The sequence below is a fragment of the Vicugna pacos genome, chromosome 17, assembly GCF_048564905.1.
Source record: "Vicugna pacos chromosome 17, VicPac4, whole genome shotgun sequence".
NCBI lineage: Eukaryota > Metazoa > Chordata > Mammalia > Artiodactyla > Camelidae > Vicugna > Vicugna pacos.
In genome coordinates this window covers 21509444-21529720 of record NC_133003.1, presented here as the reverse complement: position 1 = coordinate 21529720, position 20277 = coordinate 21509444, and the positions used below count along the sequence as shown (strand labels likewise).

General features: G+C 40.1%; 1 protein-coding gene across 4 annotated transcripts in view; it reads left to right on the top strand.

Annotated features, from left to right (window-relative positions):
* The first annotated feature begins 1175 nt into the window (after nucleotides 1–1175).
* QRICH1 (glutamine rich 1) overlaps nucleotides 1176–20277 on the top strand; it is a 41006-nt gene continuing 21904 nt past the window's right edge. The window contains exons 1-3 of one of the 4 annotated variants that reach the window (XM_072941246.1): nucleotides 1719–2022; nucleotides 2821–2880; nucleotides 11542–11871. In XM_072941246.1, coding sequence (XP_072797347.1) covers nucleotides 11563–11871 — 309 coding nt within the window. In that variant the 5' untranslated portion in view covers nucleotides 1719–2022; nucleotides 2821–2880; nucleotides 11542–11562. Of the gene's footprint in view, nucleotides 1336–1718; nucleotides 2326–2820; nucleotides 2881–11539; nucleotides 11872–20277 lie in introns of those variants that run through there. The other 3 variants (XM_072941248.1, XM_072941245.1, XM_072941249.1) reach the window with 3 other exon arrangements.

Sequence of the window (20277 nt, the reverse complement as noted above, 5' to 3'; positions counted from 1 at the left end):
CCTGGAGTCTGTGTTACCTCTCTGCCCTCCTAGCGCCTGATGGCCTAGAGCCATGCTGGGGTTGGGGGAAGGTGCAGTGCACACAGGGCTGACAGCTTTGAAACCACTGGTGCACTCCTTGGTGCCTAAGGGCAGTGGCCTGGGCCTGACTGGATATCTTCCACACCTGGTCTGAGGGAATGGCAGGTCCTGGGCTGCTGCTCCACTGTTAGGAGCCCTGTGTCAGAGGGACCTGGAAGGCTTGTGTCTGCCTGCATGCCTGGCTCCAAGTTCCATCATTCAGCAAATAATTGAGTGCCAACTATGGGCCAGGAACAGTGAGATGAGGAAGACTTGTGCAGTGGCCTTCCAAGTCCACTATCTAGTTGGGGAAGCAGAGGGTGACCAGGCACTGTGCAGGAGAGGTCTCCCTGGGGCCTGTGTGGGGCTGGAGGAGCTTCCTGACCCTGCCTGGGCCTCAGAAAACTAATCTCAGGAAATACCTCCTGAGCAGAAACCCAAAGGACTAGGAGTCCACCAGAGCAAGGGGAGCAAGTGCAAAGGTCCAGAGGCCTTTTTCAGAAAGATCCTATGGTAGACTGGTTGCCCTCTGGGGCACTGTGGGCTACTGGTGAGGCCCATGTGCGCCTGCAGCTTTAACACTTTCCACATTTTCCCTGTATACAAACACCAGGCTACTGGAGGCCCGCTTTAAGGTGGACTGGACTGCAGAAGGCTGAATTAGGATGACAGCAGATGTAGGGTGAGGGGTGGGTCTCACATGCTAGGGACTCCTGGAGTAGAGTGAGCAGGGGCTTCCAAGGTAGGGTGCAGCTGGAGGCGCTGGGATTAGGTCAGGGGTTTTGGGGGGCCACCTTAAGTAAGAGGCCGGGCTCCGCACCGCGTCAGGCTGCGCGACCCAAGGAGGCCCGGGAAGACAGCAGCAGGGTCCAGAGAGCGAGCTTGGAGTCCTGGCTTGCCCAGGCTCCTTGGCTAGGCCGAACTCCAGCCCTGGCTCCGCCCCACATGGAGGGGAGTCTGAGGGCGGGGCGCTCTGCCCCACCCCCCGGGCTCTTCTCTTCGCTATTGCAGCCCTAGGTTCGGCAGAAGCGTTCCCTTTAAGTCTGGCCAGGAGGTAGCATCAACTCTCGCGGGATTCGATGCTTCAATTATCGCGAGAGAGGTATTCAGCACCCATTGGCTGGGAGGGTTGAATGTAAGATGGCGCCCAGGGAGCTGTGAGGGGAAAATCCTGTCGGTCTTGGAGCGGCGACGGCAGAACCGGGGCCCCGAGTGGTGCGGCGGGGCCAGCGGGTAGAACGGCGGCGGCGGCGGCGGCGGCGGCGACGTCGCCGGGTGAGGGCTCCAGTGGGGGCAGGGATGCGGCGAGGTTGCGGCCCTGAGACAGCGGGCCCACCCCACACAACGGCGGGCGGGGGCGGGCGGGCCGCTGCCGCTGGGCCCAGGAGACCTCGGGGCGGCTCCGGAGCCGAGAACGTCCCTGGGCTCGCGCGCCCCCGCCCCTGGGTGGGGGAGGGGCGGGTCGGGGATTCGGGTGGGCGCGGCGCGCGAACGCGCGCCGGTGCTCGCGCGCGACTGGGCCTGTTTATACGTTCGGGGGCGCGCGCGCTGTGCGGCCCTCCCGGTGCGCGTGGCCGCTGACGTGCGCGTCCCCGGCCCGGATATCTCGGTTCCTGGAGCTGCAGCCCGTGGGCCAGAGCAGCTTTCTGGGGCGCGCGCCCCGAAGCCGGGGGTCGCGGGCGGGCGGGCGCGCGCGCCCTACTGTTGGGTGGCGGCACCGCTGCGAGGGCGCGCGGGACACCTCTGCTGCGGGGAGGGGCGGCTGGCGGGCGGGCGCCTCGCAGTGTGTAGAAGGTTGCGGGTTGGGCCCTTCCTGCTCAGGTGACGTCCCCGGACCGCCGGGGCCTAGGCCTAGGGAAAAACCAACCAGCTTTGCGGTCTGCCTTGCGGCCCTGCTTCTTTGCGAAGCGGGCGAGATTGCTGGATCTCTAAGAATGCGGTGTGCCGAGGCCCTTGTGCAGGGTGGGTGCTTGGGAGGTTGCTGTCCTGATTCTGAAACTGATCCCTGTTGGTTTATGAGAGCGGCGAACCCCCTCGACTTTACTCACCTTGTTTTGATGCTTTGTGCTAGAGAGGGAAGGCAGATCCTAGAAGGCCCTTCAGTGGTACCTGTTTTCTTGTCATTAGAAAGTAATTCTACTTGAGCACAATTCCTACACGTCACCTCTGTGCGCTCCGGAATGAGATCCACTTCTTCGGACGCTGTGGAACCACCCAAGCTTTAAAATGACACTTTAAATCCTTAAACGCAGCCTTTCCCTCTATGTGAGTGGGAGGGGCTTACTTGTATTCTGTTATGTTAAGGGCCCGCTATTGCTCAGCCAAAAAGTTGCCGAAGCAAAATTGAACAACCTGAGAATCTTTTCTTGTTTTGTAAATCCAAAGTTCTCCAGCAGAAATTCCTAAAATCTGCCTATGTCTCACTTTTGATGGAGGATTTCAATCCGTTTCAGCTCCCCGCCCCCCACGCCACCCCCGCCTTGAAATCCCAGCACTGCGTTCTGATGCCAGGGGAGTTCTAGGTTTGTCCTAGAGAAATGTGCACTTCTTTTTCCTAAGACAAAACATCTGCTAGTTTATATTTTACACTTTTGCTTCATTAAGTTGAAGGAAAAAGAAACCAAAAGAAACTAACAAAATCAATAAAATTGATAATGATGGGGTACTTTTTCCTAATATTCTGTATTATTTTAAGAACAAAGTTAAAACTTAAAAAAGAGGCTGAGGGTGGAAGGAACTTCTTTGTTCTATCTTCTTCAGAATGTTACAAGTCTTAAGAACTCAGGACAAGCAGCAGAAATACATGCAACATGGTGACTGGTGAGTTAAAATCGTTCATATGCTGGAAATACGTGTGCAGTTTTTTTTCCCCTGGTAATACTGAAACATTACACATCCTGCCAATCATTCTGGGTGCTGTCTGCCAGAAACTGCTAGGTGCTGGAAAATTGAATATGTGGGACAATTGCATCTTTGAATCCGGCTGGTTTGCTGCTTGAACAGTTTTTCTCTCTTAGAATATAAGTCAGTGCAACTTAGAGGTTTTAGCATGACAAGACATCAGTTTTTCTAAGGACCCAAATGGTTCAAAGACAAGCAGTCAGGTTAATCTAGAATACACTGAAATTTTTAATATATACCATTTAAACCTGCTTTTTCTGGAATATCTTTGTTTTTAACCATTAAGTTTGAGATCTGCCTTTCAAATTGGTGTCTGTACAAAAATTTTTTCATAAGCTTATTATTAAGATTTACCTATTAAAAGATGTCCTACTTCCAGTCCTCTGTGATGAATAATTTGTGTATGTCTTCATGAACCTCTGCCTTTCCACATCTCCTTTCAGCTTATGTTGCCATTTTAAAGGAAAGATCAAATAGTGTTTGAATTTTCTTGTAAATTTGAATTGCTCCAAAAAGGTAACCAAAGTTAGGAGCTCTGGGTGTGGCTGTCTTCTATCATGACAGCTTCAGAATCTTTCAGAAGGGATTTCTTCATTCAAGCTTGCCTGTCTTCTTTTAACTTAATCAAGTGCAAATTTGTCTTTGATATGCCGTGTTTCTTGTCTGTTTTTTAAATGGTCACTTTATCTGTAATGGTCTTATTTCTCAGCCTCAGAATGAGATGTTACATGAACACCTGTTCTTTTCAGTTACTTTGTATATAGGTTCCTGCATTTTGTTCCAGATGTTAAAAGTCCTTTCCAGGTTTCAGTTAAGTGCTTCGTTAGTTTTTCCCTAAGTGTCACACTGGATTGTGATTTCTAATTGTGGCTGCAGGAAGAAATAATAGATTAACCCCTTGCTTTTCTGGAAAGAGGAAAAGAATGGTTCTTTGGTTTCACACTTTAGGCTGGGGCAAAACTGTAGAAAGAGCTGGTAGGCTGTGTCAGAGAGTTTGTGTGTGTGTGTGTGTGTGTGTATGTAAAATATCTATCTATATTAATTCAACTGATCTGTATACTGTTTAATGAAAAATTATAAAGTGAACCACTGTGTAGCTAGCACCTCTTCAAGAACTAGAACAGTGCCAGCACTTCTGAACCCTTCATGGAGCCCATCCTGGTCACAGCTTCACAACCCCTATTGCTGTTCTGACTTCTGTGATAATTGTATTTTTTGTTTTTCTTTTTAGTACCTTGTTCCCCTCAACAATGTAATTTTATTTAATTTTGAATTTTATATAAATGGAGCCATAATGTATCTTATGTTTTCTTTTAGCTTTGTGCTTGTGAAATTCATCCACATGGTGTTCATTCATCCTTGTTTCTATATAGTATTCTGCAGGATGAACATACCATAATTTATTTTTTCATTCTATTACTGATAGACATCTAGAATCTTTCCAGTTTGGGGCTAGTAAGAATGCTACTATGAACATTATTGTGTAAGTACCTTTGTATATGTGTGTGTCATATACATCTAGGGATAGAGTTGCTGGGTCATATGGAATGGATGTTTTTAGTTCCACCAGATAATGCAAACAGTTGTACCAGTTTACAGCCCATCAGTCGTTGGTAGGAATGTGAATTAGAAAAGTTCCTAGTTGAAAGTATGTTGTCCAGAACTAGAACCATGGTAAAAATGCCCCTACATCAGGGATTCCTCTGTCTGGTGAAGGTATGGGGCAGATGAATGTTCCAGTGGGATAATTACTATCACAAACCCTGTAGTGGGTTAGTATCTTTTTTTTAACCTCCAGAAAATTTTGTAAAAGTAGTTAATACTTTGAACAAATACAAAATAACTAGGTAAGTATTAAAATTATGCACTCTAAACCCAAGAAAGCAGAGACACCATTATAAGCCAAATCATTCTTTGAGCCGGTCATTCCAGGTTACAAAAATGCATGAAACAAAACTTGTACTTTTTAGGCTTAGTGAAGAGAAATAAAACAACTCCAGAAAGAGGGTTAGTATCTTTAAGAATAGAAATATGTCTCCTAATCTCCTTTGAAATGACTCCTTAAGTTAATTAGGACAGATGTGGCTGCAGCTTCTTAAAATGGATATTGATTCTTTTTTCACACAAATGTGTTCTTCAAACCAGAACTAAGCTATGAGGATTCATTGCTAATAGATGTGAGCCTTGAAAGGGGCCCAAAATCATGACTGTTGGGTAACCAGGAAGAGGCTGGGCTCTGAGACTGCTCCTGGTGTCTTCTCTTAATCCATCACATGTTCAAGACCCACTCTGCAGAGCTGCATGAGGAGCCAGGAAGAGTATCAGAGATTTGAGAGGACCCTAGAAGGGGTAATTCCCCTGAGTACTTAGACCTTCCTTTAGTACCTAAATAGAAGAAAGAAATTAGCAAACTGAAATGTAATAGATTGTTGCTTTGGACTAACGTTTTGTCTATAGTACCATCTTACGTACTAGTGATAAAATAATTAGAATAATGATAACATTGATATATCTCGGGTCTGCTTTGTGTCAGGCACTGTGCTAAGCTCCAGTAGAAGGAACTACAGGGGAAATACCATTGACAATATGTGTGTTGTAGTGAAAATTTCCTGAGTCTGTTGTTGAGGGGTTGGTTTACCTGTTTATTGTTTTGCAAAGCAGCTATACTTAAAGTATTCAGAAGCAAATGCTTGTTTACAGACTCCTCCACCCCAGTGAGCCCCAGAGTGTTTTCCCCTCCATTTCTGACTCCAGAAATTGGGAGTGCTCAACTCCCAATTCATGTTTTCCAGAAGTATTCTAGTTAATCAGTTTATTTATTGCTCTCACCAAGTCTTTGACTTGGAGCTAATTAAGAATATTGTTTGTTTTAGGGTTATAGAGAGTAGTTTCGTTAAGTTTATCCATTTTTATTTCTCTTGTTACCAAGGCTTAGCATTGTGTATCTTGAAAGTTAACATCTTGAAGTTAACAGTCTCCATTATTATGCAAGCTTCTGGTGCTTGATAGTTTTGTTTGTATTTAAGAGTTTCAGATTTTGACGGAAAAATCAAACTGTGATCAACCATAATTGTTAATGTATCTGTTACTGTTTTGTGGTATAACTGCTGTGCAAAAAGTGTTACTTTTTAACTGTCTTTTTGGTTTAATACAAATTGTGGAGAATACAGGAGTGTATTAAACAGGAGGAAATTTAAGTCTTACTGTGATTTTACACCATCCAGGCATAACTGCTGTTAGCATTTAAATGCAATTTTTGCCAGTTTTTTTTTCTTATGTACACAACTAAACCATACGGGGATAAATAAATAAAATTGTATTGGCTCCCTTTTTGCACATAATGTATTTCTGTGCCATTAAATTTTAAAATTTTAAGCCAAACGTTTTGGTGGGAGGAGGGATGGGAATCTTTTTTTATTTTTTTAAGAAACCGTGTTACAGAAAGATCTCTGGAATCATACACAAAAAGCTTAGAAGCAGACCTTCTTTATATGTATTTGGTATATAATCACAGTGGCATTTTAAATCAGTGAACAAAGGAATTTCAATAATTCAGTAAATGGTAAAGGGACAATTTGTTTGGTCTTTGGAAAAAATAGTATTAGGCCTTTACCTCACACTATGCAAAATAAATTCTAACTAGATCAAAGCATTGTATAAAAAATTACACTGTAAATTTAAAGTCTGTAGATGAATGACTTTATGGTAAAGGAGAACTTTTTCTGAGCATAAAAGCAAAGGAAAAAACCATTACCACTATTAAGAATTTGTTTAATTTTTCTCAGCGTTTTTCTTTACTCACTGACTAGTCTGAAATATTTAAATGTATATCTGAAGCTTTTTGGCTTTCCCCTCTTCTAAGCAGCACTTTTGTGTCAGGTCAAATGCTGACTTAGTGTACTTTCATTATTGGGATGTGTCAGTCTGGTAGATACTGCCAAGTGAGCAGGTTAAAAGGACAAGAAATGAAGCCATGTGTGTTTTAGTCTGTATAAATGAGCAGATTGGAATGTTCTTTCAGATTGACTTTTTCTATTATATATATGTTTTTTAAGTACTCCATTGAATCCATTATTTGTTAATATTTTTTAGCTTCCTCTCATTTAGTGTTTCTCAAATGATCCTGTGGACTTTACAGAGTCAGTGAAGAATCTCCTGAGGGCTTAGTGAAAGAAAAAAGCAATAGGAATTGGGAAGCAGTGGCTTCTGCTTAGAGCCAGCAGTAGACTCTCAGCTTGGAGCACTGCAGAGGGTTTTATATTTTGGAGTCAAAACTGCTTAAAACATATGGCTAGCTACAAACCAAAAGGTGATTTTATAATAGGATATTTCAAAAATTTTCACAGTAGAGAACATAAAGAACCTATGTATGAACCTTTATCAACATTTTCTAAGTTTTATAGAATTTTTTCTACTTCAAGATGTTGGTCTTTTCCTTTTTTTGATGAAAACTTTAATACTGAACTTTGAGGTTTTATAGAAGATACTTTTCCAAGCTTTTATTCCATTCTTACTTGCCCTTCTGCTCAGGAAATAAATTTATATTTGGACTATTCTTGTAGTGGCTTTTTTGAAGGTAGTTTTCTAGAAGTACTGACTGATAGGATTTATTTGGAGCAGTATGGTTTTTATTGTTGGGACCTTGATTATTTAAAAAGTTTGATTTGATATGAAATGCTGTGTTTTAAAACTAAAAGGTTAAACAGGAGCTGTACTCAGCTAAATTCTTGTCAAGAATAGAGGGCATGGAAGTTTAATTACCTTATCTTACATGGTGGGAAGTCCAGAAATACTGTAAAATTAATAAGTCTACGAGTAGAGATTTACAGCTATGAAAATGGTCATGACAAAAATTAAAATAAGACTGAGCAAGGGTTAGTGAGAGGAAGGTAATTATTTTTTAATTATTATTTTTTAAAACTTTTTTTATTGAGTTTTAGTCATTTTACAATATTGTGTCAAATTCCAGTGTAGAGCACAATTTTTCAGTTATACATGAACATATATATATTCCTTGTCACATTTTTTTTCACTGTGAGCTACCACAAGATCTTGTATATATTTCCCTGTGCTATGCAGTATAATCTTGTTTATCTATTCTACATATGCCTGTCAGTATCTACAAATTTTGAACTCCCAGTCTATCCCTTCCCAACCCCCTCCCCCTTGGCAACCACAAGTTTGTATTCTATGTCTATGAGTCTGTTTCTGTTTTGTGTTTATGTTCTTTTTTTAGATTCCACATATGAGCGATCTCATATGGTGTTTTTCTTTCTCTCTCTGGCTGACTTCACTTAGAAGGACATTCTCCAGGAACATCCATGTTGCTGCAAATGGTGTTATGTTGTCAGTTTTTATGGCTGAGTAGTATTCCATTGTGTATACAATGGAATACACCACATCTTTATCCAGTTGTATACACAATGGAATACACCACATCTTTATCCAGTCATCTGTTGATGGACATTTAGGCTGTTTCCATGTCTTGGCTATTGTAAATAGTGCTGCTATGAACATTGGGGTGCAAGTGTCTTTTTGAAGTAGGGTTCCTTCTGGATATATGCCCAGGAGTGGGATTACTGGGTCATGTGGTAAGTCTATTCCTAGTCTTTTGAGAAATCTCCATACTGTTTTCTACAGTGACTGCACCAAACTGTATTCCCACCAGCATTGTAGGATGGTGTCCTTTTCTCCACAGGAGAGAAAGGTGATTTAAATGCTCTATACTTACCTTGGCTAAAGTGTTTAAAATTGGTAGATTGAGAACCAGGAGTCAAAGCATACTCAGCTGTTTTTAACTTTTTCTTTTATACCTTCCTATACTATTTGAACAATTTTCCTAAGAAAACAGATGTATTCCTTTTACTCTCCTCCCCCCCAAAAAAACAAAGACCCCCCCCAAAAAAAAAGCAAAAAGTAGGTGGAATTTTATACTGAAAAGTGAAGAAAGCTTGTTGCTAGGAAGAAAAGTTGGTGTAATTCTGCTATATATTTATTATCAGACTTCAGATGAGGCTTAAGCCTCCTTCATTACTGAAACTTGAAAGAGTGAAGGAAAGTAAGGTCATGAGGAAGATTCTGTGGACAACTGAGTAGTATTTGTGTGAAGGTTTTTCAGTTCTGTAAACTTAATTTGCAGTGTTTGATACAGTAGCTATGATTCTAGCACAGTCTTCGAAATTCAAGCAGTGTCTTAAGTATTTTATGTGAATGCAACTAATTGTTGAAGAAAATATATTTGAGGAAGTATAAATTCCAGTTGCTTTCTGCTTTTCTTCTGTAATGGAGGTGAAAAACTGAAATGTGTACCAGCATGGTAGCGAACTGGTTAATGACTATTCACATAGTCTTTCCTTTGTCCCTTTTCGAGCAGAAGGGTATATGTAATTGGATATTAGGGTCACATATTTTGAACTTTGTAATGTTGTTGGTCTGTATTATGAGAGATGCCTTCTTAAGAAGGAAATTTCAATTGTGATGCTTTTATCAAAAGGAAGCTTTGACACATTCTGTGCCAGTGTGGTGACTGTGGGTCACCTACACTGGAGTGACCTGCTCTGAATATGTAACAGAAGGATGAAGTGCTTGGCCTTGTTGCTCCTCCTGCTCTTTGTGCCATGAGTATCATTGATAGTTTAGTCTTGAGGTCCCATAGCAGACCTTCTAAGTTTCTGCTCTAAGAAAGATAACTGAAAGCCCTTGCAGCAAAGAGAAGGGAGAATTGGGCAAGGGAGATGGTTAGAAGAGAGGCTAGAAAAGGACAAACAAGAGTTAAATTTCAGAAGACTAGAGACCATCAGTGACAGTTTCACCTTGCACTCCCCTGACCTGTATTTGTGTCCTCCATAGTCTCTTGTGCGTAAGGTCCCTGAGAAGTATAGGCACTCCTGAGAGTAGTAGCATAGGAATTTTGATTTTAGACAGGGTGAGGTATATGTAGTGTTCCTTATTTTTGGTGAAATGTATTTGCAGTATATTATGGGCATCATTATGAAAGATTTATTGCTCGGTCTGTGCTTGAAAGTGCCCAAATATAATTTGTATACTATACTTACAAAGTGCCCCACAGAAATATTGCCAGTGTCAGTAAATTAACAGTAAGGATCTTGTTTTTCCTTTGGTCTCACTCTTGCCCTGGATAAATAGAGTTTTTTTTCCTCCCAAGGTGTAGACTAACCATTTATTAGGGAAAAGCATACCATTTATGGTTGTGAATTATAGTTGTTACAGGAACAGGGTCATAATCCTTGTTCCACATTGAATTCCAAGTGCAACAGATATACACAAAGTACCTATATGTGTCAGCCATTCAGAGAGGACCAGGACACAGCCCTGTCTACCAGAGTTTAGAGCCAGATGGAAGATATGAGATGAATACCCACACACCTTTTATCTGTTAACATAGACAGTGAAAGAGAGACTAACATTTCTAGCCTGATGGCTCAAGGAAACAAATCACTTTCCCAGACATTTGAGATTGACTGAGTCTTTTTCTGGCAAAGAGATTGACTTTGTTTTCTTTACTCTCATATTCTGCCATTGCTTTTGTTCTGGAGGTGGTACTGGTCAAGAGAGAATGGTATGAAAGCAGCAGTGACAGAGTACTCAGCAGTTCATAGATAGATTGCATGGTTGTCCCCTAGTTAACTGAGAGCTGCTGTCCATCCCTGCTGATTAATTCTTAAGGTAAATACCGAGATGAAAAATTTGCAGAATTGATTTCCGAATGTTAGTAATGACCTAGTTATTTAATGTACTATTCAACTCATTCCCCCAATTTTAATAATATTAGTTACTATTTCTATGGCACTGTCTATATGTCAGGTGCTTTTCTAAGTGCTTTACATATATTTAATTCTCATGTCAACTTTGTGAAGTAAATACTATTTTAATTCCCATTTTATAGACAAAACTAAAGTTAACTGACTTGTGTAGGATTACACAACTAAGGAGAGATCGAGCTGGGATATGAACCCAGGAAGGCTGGCTCAAATCTGCTCTTAACTAGTAAACTGTGCTACAGAAGAATGTGAGCAGAATATGGCAAATGGGATTTTTAGTGTTTCTGGTGGGAGATGAAGAACACATGCTTTGTCTCTAGGGTTTTGCCACAGCTAGGTGACGCATACCTGTCCCTTTGCTGTAGGACATAGTTGGCAGTGGAAATAGAACATGTCAGTAGGAATACCTGCTCCTAGCTTCCTTGGTAGTCCTCTCTGCGATGGTCACAGAGCAGTGTTTGCATGTGACTTTTATTGTCCAGTGCTTGGCTCTGTGGAGAAGATGGAATTGGCCTAGAGCTGGGTGGAGAGTGTATTTTCAGCCCGTTTCATCCAGTATTGTGACGCATGCTTTTGTTTTTTGTTTTCAGTGTGATAGTTTGATTTAAGAAATGTTTATGGAAACAATTTTCAGATGCCATTAACTGAAAAAATAATGTTGTTTAATGAAATTCTACTTTGGATTCCAGATATGCACAGCTGCCTTGAATATTCCACTATGGTGTAAGAGTGATTGCTCTGTGCATTTCAAGATGTAAAAACAATGGCATAATTTTGAGTTCTGTCCATTTATTTCTAGGAACCCTAAGGACTCTGCAATATGAATAATTCTCTGGAGAACACCATCTCCTTTGAAGAATACATCCGAGTGAAGGCGCGGTCTGTCCCGCAACACAGGATGAAGGAATTTCTGGACTCACTAGCCTCCAAGGGGCCAGAAGCCCTTCAGGAGTTCCAGCAGACGGCTACCACTACTATGGTGTACCAACAGGGTGGGAACTGCATTTACACTGACAGCACCGAAGTGGCCGGATCTTTGCTTGAACTTGCCTGTCCGGTCACTACCAGTGTTCAGCCACAAACCCAGCAAGAACAGCAGATACAGGTTCAACAGCCACAGCAGGTTCAGGTAAAAGGGAAATGTTGAGGTGCATCCTATTTAATAGACTTTATTTGCCATCAGAATTTTGGTTAGTAGAGCATCACATCTGTATACAGATGGTTAGAGGTTATTCTCACTAGGGAGTATTCTAGGGGTTTTTGAAACATTTTATTTAACACAAGGGCTTTCATAGTTAACACTAATAATATTTGCAACTGTTGTAAACTGAAAAGACCACAGATACTTGCCTCTTGCTTTGCAGAATTGAACAGTATAGAAATTGGGGTCTTCTGGGACTGGATTTTGATGTGTTATAGCTCTGTGTGACTGAAGCTTCCCTTCTGTCTGTGTCACCCAGAGGAGATCAAGAACATAGAAAGGCTGGTCTTAGCTCATTACTAAAAAGCATGATATTTGGAACTTTTAAAATTTTATTTAAATTTTTTTGTGTGTAGTTTTTCTCTGAGAGGGGAGGTAATTAGGCTTATTTACTTATTTATTTTTGGAGGAGGTGCTGGGGATTGAACCCAGAACCTTGTGTATGCTAAGCATGCTCTCTACCACTTGCTCTATATCCTCCCACCTAGAACTTTTTTTTTAAACTGGAAAGGCTGTCATATTTTAGTCATCTTCAGTTTTATGGTTCCATGACTCAGGTCACCTGTAGATTTCTAGGCCTGCATTTGATATTTATAAGCCTTAAGAAATGCTACTAATTGATAATAAGCTTACTGAAAAAGGAGAAACTAATATATTTGCTGAGAAGGTACAAATTTTTCTCTTTACGGGGTCCTTGTGTGAAAGTAAATGTCCCCAGTTAAATTGCTGCTTTCTTGCTACTGTCTGTTGTGGTTGCATTTCATTTTGCCCTCGATGACTTTTCCACCAAGAGTATAGGAAAGGAAGTGGAACATGATGGAGAGGCAGGAGCCTGAAGAGATGTGTTTGTTGAGATAGAAGTCTTGGCCCCTTTGCCCCTTAGGAATGTAGGTGGGAAAATTGGAAGGGCTTTGGAGTTGCAAATTCCTGGGTTTAAATCTGACTTGAGCTTTTATTTGTTAACATGATCTTAATCTTTTTAGCTCTAGTTTTTCCATCTGTCAATAGAGTTAATACTGTTTAGTGAGACTGAATGAGATAACAAGAAAGTATCTGGCACATGAAGGGATGCAGTCATTTATTCCAGTCTTGGTAAGGAAGGAAGGGTACAGGAAAGGTAAATAAGAGAAGGCTGACTTTTCGGTTCAAGAAATTATTCTGCTGTTATTTACAGCTTGGACCTTCTTTTCCATTAGATTAAAATAGTTTGGGATTTGAGTTTAAAGTGTAGTTTAAGACTTTATGTTCAAGATGGCTAATTGAAATCACCTATTAACATCATCATCTTCCCCAAACCTCGTGTAAATGAAAGAAGAAATATAAATATAATAATAAACCAATGAGATAAGTACAATATGGTAGGCTCACATGTATTCATATTTTCCCATTCTGAGTGACTGAAAAGATACTTTAAAAAAATTTTTTTTCCTACCAGAGCTAGAAAAAACAAATACCATCAAAAAAAACCACTAAATCTGAGAAATTGCTCTAAGAGAGGATGCAAACAATCAGATGACAGGATTCATGTAGGAGAAAACTTTTGGGGAAGGTGAAACAGTTTTCAGGGTTCCTAATCTGAGAAGTGGAGATTCCAAAGAGCAGAAGGCTCCCGTGGGGACTCTTGGGACCTGTGGACTGGGAGTTGACCAAAGACTTTAAAATAGATACAGGCTCGTGTGTCTGCCTATGTTATGAGTAGATACCAGGTGTAGGATAAGGGTGGCTCTGCTGATCAGTGGACAAAGGATATTATTCTGTTAGTGAAGTAAGGCAATCTGCTCCTTTTTTGGAAATAAAGTCAGGTACCTCACATAATACAACTAAGGTTCAAATGGGTTGAAGAGTCAGATAAAAACAAAACAATGAAACTGTTAAAAGGCAGTATAGAAGATTTTTGTAGTTTTAGGTTGTGGAAAGCCTTCCTAAGGAAGAAAGTAAACTCTGAGATAGCTTTCCCAATCTTTTTTTTACCCTGAAAGTATCTTTGAAATAATTTTCAGGTCTCAGGGAATCCTTGCATAAAAATTACTATATTTACAGCTCATGGAATGTTAACTTGATCAGCAAGCGATATAATAATTCAATAATAGTTATCAGTGCTCTTTTGACAAGAATGATACGTATTTTTTTCTATGGATCTACATTTTGACCACCTTGTTAGGGTACTTTTTATGTGTGATTCTGTTCCCCACATACAGGTTGTCAGTTTTAATTCAAGTTATTTGTGTAGAGAATTCATTTGTTCTTTTTTAAAAAAATTTCCTACTTGAGGCCTTATTCTGTAGTCCTAAAAACCACAAATTTCTACTGTACAAGTTGCCAAGATATAGTTTGTGGTATATGATATGTGCAAGAGTAGTTTTTTCCCCCTTTATTTAAAATTAAAGATGACCTTTTAGCCAACCTTTCTTGAACCAAAGGGTAGTTAAGCCTTGCTTACCTTTCTTGAGACTAGTCTTTCTTCCCTTTTCATAAATTTTTGAAGTTCTTAAAGCAAATTTATTTTTATTGATAACTGGCTTAAGCCAGATGGGATTTAGTTTTTTCTAGAAGTTGACTTTCTAGATTGAATTTAAATAAAGATTGAAGATTGATACTAATTAATGTTACTTACTTGAAAAAAAATTTTTTAAGGCATCTGGGATTCCAGGCATCCTTTTTTTTTTTTCTGGTCAGGGGTTGGGGAGGTAATTAGGTTTATTTGTTTATTTTTATTTTAGCGGAGGTACTGGGGATTGAACAAAGGACCTTGTGCATGCTGAGTATGGGCTCTACCACTTGAGCTATACCCGCTGCTTGAAAATTGACAATTTTTATAAACCTAAAGCTATCAATATCATAAACCAGACAATATTAATAAATATATGGCTAAAGATACAACGTTAAATAAGACTTTGAAAAAACATTTTTTTTCTGAGTGATATCAGTCTCAAATATAGGCCTAGCAGTTACAAAATTATTTTATACACATGCTGGCTTCTTGATCTCTTTTATAGGTTTCTGTACTAAAAGTAGCACATGAGGCATAGAGAGGTTAAGTCATCTTCCAGTAACTAGCATTTGCACCCAAGCTGTCTTATCTTGAGCCTGTGCTCCTGGCTAGTACTCCTAATACACAAGGAACTTACAAACCAGAAAAAAATACTATAGTGGAAAAAGAAACAGAGGATATAAATAGCATATCAAAAGATGCTTCATGTGACTGGTGATTATGGAAGTGTAAACTTTAAAGTGAAATATCATATTTATTAAATAAAAAAACATTTATAAAGTTTTTACCCAGAGCAGCAAGGGTATGAAAGGATAAATTAGTGTATTTAGCAATACACTAGAAATGAATTTGGCAATACTTGTCAAGTATTTAAGAATGCATACCTTTGGCCTTGCATTTGTGTTGACAGATACGTGTGTATGTAAGAATATTCACTGCTGCATTGCTCGTAGTAGTAACATTAGAAACAAGTCACTCTTTCAGTAAGGGAAATGGCAAATAATGGTATAATTGTAGTGTATTGTCCTATGCAGCCAGAAGAAAGAGGTAGATCTATGCATATTGACAGAGTAGAGTGTTTAATATTTTCAGTTTAGTACTGGCTTTTAACATATGTAGAATGTAGTAATCCTTAAATAGTAGTAATAAAGCCCAAAGTAGTAATTGGAATGGGGAGTGGGATACGAAGGAGGAGAGCTTAAGTTTTTTTTGTTTTTTAAATTAAACATGAGTTACTTTTATAATAAAACCAAAAAGTGTTGCTTGGGAATATTTTGATTTGAACATATAGAGCATTGATCCGTAACCTCTTCTTCCTTATTCCAGACATCTCCATATGTCTGTGTTGATGTGTAAACCCCTTTGCTAGATGCTTGAGTATAGCATTGAACAGGACAGAAAACTCACTGATCTTGTGGCACATACATTATAGCTGGGAGGGTATAGATGATACATAAGATTAAAAAAAACTTGTTATATAGTGTGAAATGCAAAGGGAAAAAACAAATCAGATGGGGGTGGCCAGGGTAAGCCTTAATATGTGGGTGACATTTAAGTTAAGACCATAGAGAGTTGGTGAATGAGCTATGTGATTATCTGAGGAAAGAGCATTCCAAATCAGAAAGCCCCAAGGTGAGAGCTTGCTTATTTGAAAAACTGCAAAAAGGCTGTGTAACTAGAGTACACTGAGTGAAAGGATGAGACTAGAGAAGTGACGCATGCACTGAAATGTGGAGCTGAACAGACCTGTCTTCTCAACTCAGGTGTTAAAGGGCTCTTTGCCCCATAGTGTTTTCAGTCTAACCCTTTTGGTAAGAATGAAAAAATGCTTATATTAATGTTGTTTGAAATTTCAAAACAATTTGTTACCTTGAAGGCAGAGGTGATTTAAAATTAGATTGCTTTATTTTTAAAAAACCATTTGTCACCATCCCAGAGAGTTTGTTCTGTCCCCATGACTTTCTCATCCATCCAGCCTAGAAGCAGCACATCAGTTTTTGGATTTAATGTAACAGTTACATCCTTAGAAAAGTTTAGTGAACTGATGGGAGACAGTTCTATGTCAGAGGTTAATTAGAAGAGTAACTATCTGAATAAAACTCACTGTGTTCCTTTACCCTCTGCTACTACCACACGCAAACTTCTGGCTACCAAATGTATGTGTTTTTTCCCACAACAGCCAGTTTTTCAGTCAGCTGGCTGACCTATAATTCAACTCAGTTCTGACACTGTCTGCTTAAGAGTTAGCATCAGATCCCACAAGCTAAGGGATTGGTCTCACAAGACTGCCCCCTACTTTAGACACCAGTCGCAAGTCCCAGGTTGTCATGTGTACTTCTGACTAACTGGCTGTAAATTGGGGTTCTTACTACCTCTCCTTGAGTTTGATGATTTGCTAGAACAGCTCACAGAATTCAGGGAAACATGTTTAGCAGTTTATTATATAATAAAGGAAATGATAAAGGATACGGATGAACAGCAAGATAAAGAGATACATAGGGCAGGATTCTGAAGGGTCCTGAGCACAGGAGCTTCTGTCTACATGGAGTTGGGGCGCACTACCCTCCCAGTACATGGATGTATTCACCAACCCTGAACCCCATACTCTTGGGATTTTTATGGATGCTACATCACATAGGTGTGATTGATTAGTAAGTCAATTTCTAACCCCTCTTCCCTCTCCAGAGAATGGTGGTTGGTGCTGAAAGTACCAGGTTCTAATTATGGCTTGGTCTTCGTGGTGACCACACCCCATCCAGGAGCCCACCAAGAGTCGCCTCATTAGATTACAGTATGTTCTTAGCACCTATATTATCACTTAGGAAATTACCAAGGTTTTAGGAGCTCTGACCAGGAATTAAAGACAAAGACTAAAAATTTATTTTTCATTATATCACAGTATCACAGTAGCATATGTCTAAGATAGGCACCTTTTTAAGGCAAAAGGAAGAGCTCTCATGTAAATACCTTAACAGTTTGTACAATACTAGGAAGGCTTAAGTTTCCTGTTGTTTATAGGTCTGCCTGAGCTAGGTGAAGGGAGTTCATTTGGAACTTCACTTTCAAGAGCTTTCTTGAGTTGGGTTACATTCTAAAGCATTCACATGGAGTTAAATGTGTATGCCAAAGAGAAGACCCTCTCATGTTGAGTTGGTTTCACTTGGCACCCATAGAATTGCTTGTTTCTTCTCTGCACTTCTACAGGGCTGGAACTGAGGCTTCTGACTCAGTGGGATCAGTCTGGCTCTGCTAAATGAAGGGTGCTTTGGGGAAGGGGATTTCTCAGCACTTGCTCCTTTGTTGCTAGAAGTAAAGATCCCAAGCCTTCAGCGGATCAAAGTGCAATTCTTCCTTATTTGTCATCCCAGCGTCTGTCCGTCTTCCTTTTTTTCTTTTTGCTGCTGCACATTCCCTCTTTGCTGGGACAGTGAGTCCCTAACCCTTCACTACAACGTAGAATTGCTGAGAATGAGGAACGAGGTCCTCAAGAGCAAGTTACTTTGAGAATTATGTAAAATAGTAAGTCCTGACTACACTCCCTGGCACATAGTCAGCCCTCAGTAAGTAAATAACAGCTGCTGTTTCTGTTTTCTTCCTCTTCTTCTCATTAGTGCTATTCCTACCTAGGGCCCCAGTTGCTTTTGAGACATTTGAAAACTATCCAGACAAATATTTATAACAAATATTCCCACTATGTTGGCAGTTTGCCATTTTTGCCTTTTCTTTTAAGACATAACGGCACAGATGCAGTTCAAATCTCTAGTACACCTCTGTGAATATCTTCTTCTTCCAAGGTAAATACTCTTAAAATTTTCAACTTGTGTTTTTTCTGTATCCATGAATTTTGGTTTTTAGTTAGAAGTACTGGGCAACATTCACCCTCTTCCCCTTAGTTTACTCAGAAGAAGAATTGACTAAAGGATAGTGGTTAGCTCAGGGAATTTATGGGAGGGCCAGAGAATGGGTCCTAAAGGCTACACAGCCAGGAATAGGAGTTAGGTCACATTGTTGTCTGCTCTGTCGGAGACATTCAGCCACACCCCTGGAACAGGTCCTTGTCCTACCGTTGTCTGTCATTGGGATTTATGCCATTCTGCTCCATTTCTGCCATAGTCCTCCACTGTTACCAGAAAATGGAGGTTGTGGTGCCTGCTACTTCATGTTGCTCCCTTCTGAGTCCAGATTTCATGCAGTGTGTCTAATTTGGGAAGCCTTGGTCACACGCCTGCACTCTAGCTGCAGGAGAGGTTGGGAGACTGATTCTAGCTTCTGCCTTGGGGAGGCCGAGCTCATAATGTGGTGTATTCTACAAACATGAGTTTGTAGCCAAAAACAGGACTAAAATCAGCTACTCTCTCTCTGGAGCTTTGTGGGCTGATTGGGATCCTAATCATTGCTTCATATTGGTGGATCATTTGTTGCTGCCTTTCCTGGCCCTTCATGTCCAGCCTTTTACCCACATTTAAATATCTTCCCTCAGCATGCCTAAGTTGATTTATATAGTAAGAGTTCGGTAAACGTTTCATACTTGGATAAAGATTTACCACAGAAGAGCATTATTTGAACAGTGAAATTCCGCCAAGTTTTCGCTGATGAGTTGTTAAAAGGCACAGGTGTGTTTGGATCCCAGGTGCTGTAATTCCTCACTCAGTGGGGTCTTCTGGTGCACTGAGCACTTCTCAGTAGTCCCTCCTCACTGAGACTCAGAACATGAAGTATTATGTGAGCCACATGTTATTCTAAATTTTCTTGTAGCCTTTTGTAAAAGAGAGGAAAGAATGAGGTGAAATTGACTCTTTTAAATCACATTTTATTTAACCTAATATATTATTTCTACATGTAATCAGTCCAATATTATTGATGAACTATTTTACCATTTTTGGCACAAATCTTTGAAATCTGATTGTGTTTTGCACTTGTAAGCACATTGTAATTTGGATTAGCCACAGTTAATTTGCTAACTACTAACTACATATAACTAATGGGTTTGGACCAGTGCAGCTTTAAAGAAATGGGAGAGAGGAGTTCTTTATTCTTCCTTGGGGAAATAAGAAAGTAGTTTAAAAAATTATTTGTGAGGTGGAATTTGGAAATTGACCCAACACACTCACCTACTTGATTCTCCTTTCAATAAAATACTGGTTTTACACTCAAAAGTAGCTCAAAGCAAGACAAATCAATCAATCAATCTGTACTTTCTTTTTTTTCAAGTGCCAGTGATTGGAAGAAGATTCCCAATAAGGATAATACGTGTGTTACTTCATTGTTTCTCATTGTTCCTTAGTTGGAGTACTTAGTCCTTATGTTGTGTTGAGCCTCTACTTACTTAGGTTCTGAATGACACTGAGAAAAAAGATTTTTCATTTGCAAACAAGTTAAGAACCTAGACAAGTGGGGTCCAGTATAACTTCTAGACTAATGGTTATCAAACTTTAGGTTACACTACAATCACCTGGAGGGTTTCTTAAAACAGAAATGGCTGCTGCCCCCCCCCCCATTCTAATTCAGTAGATCTGGGGTTGGTTCTGAGAATTTACACTTCCTTTTTATCCCTGCAGTTTTATTGAGATATGATTGACATGCAGCACTATATAAGTTTTAAGGTGTACGGCTTAATGCTTTGATTTGCATGTATCATGAAATGGTAACCATAATATGTTTAGTTAACATCCATCATCTCAGATACAGAAAAAGAAAAAAAATTTTTTCCTTTGTGATGAAAATTCACAATTTACTTTGTTAACTTTCATATCTATCATACAGCAGTGTTAACTCTAGGCATCATGTTGTATATTATATGCCTAGTACTTATTTATCTTACAGTTGGAAGTTTGTACCTTTTG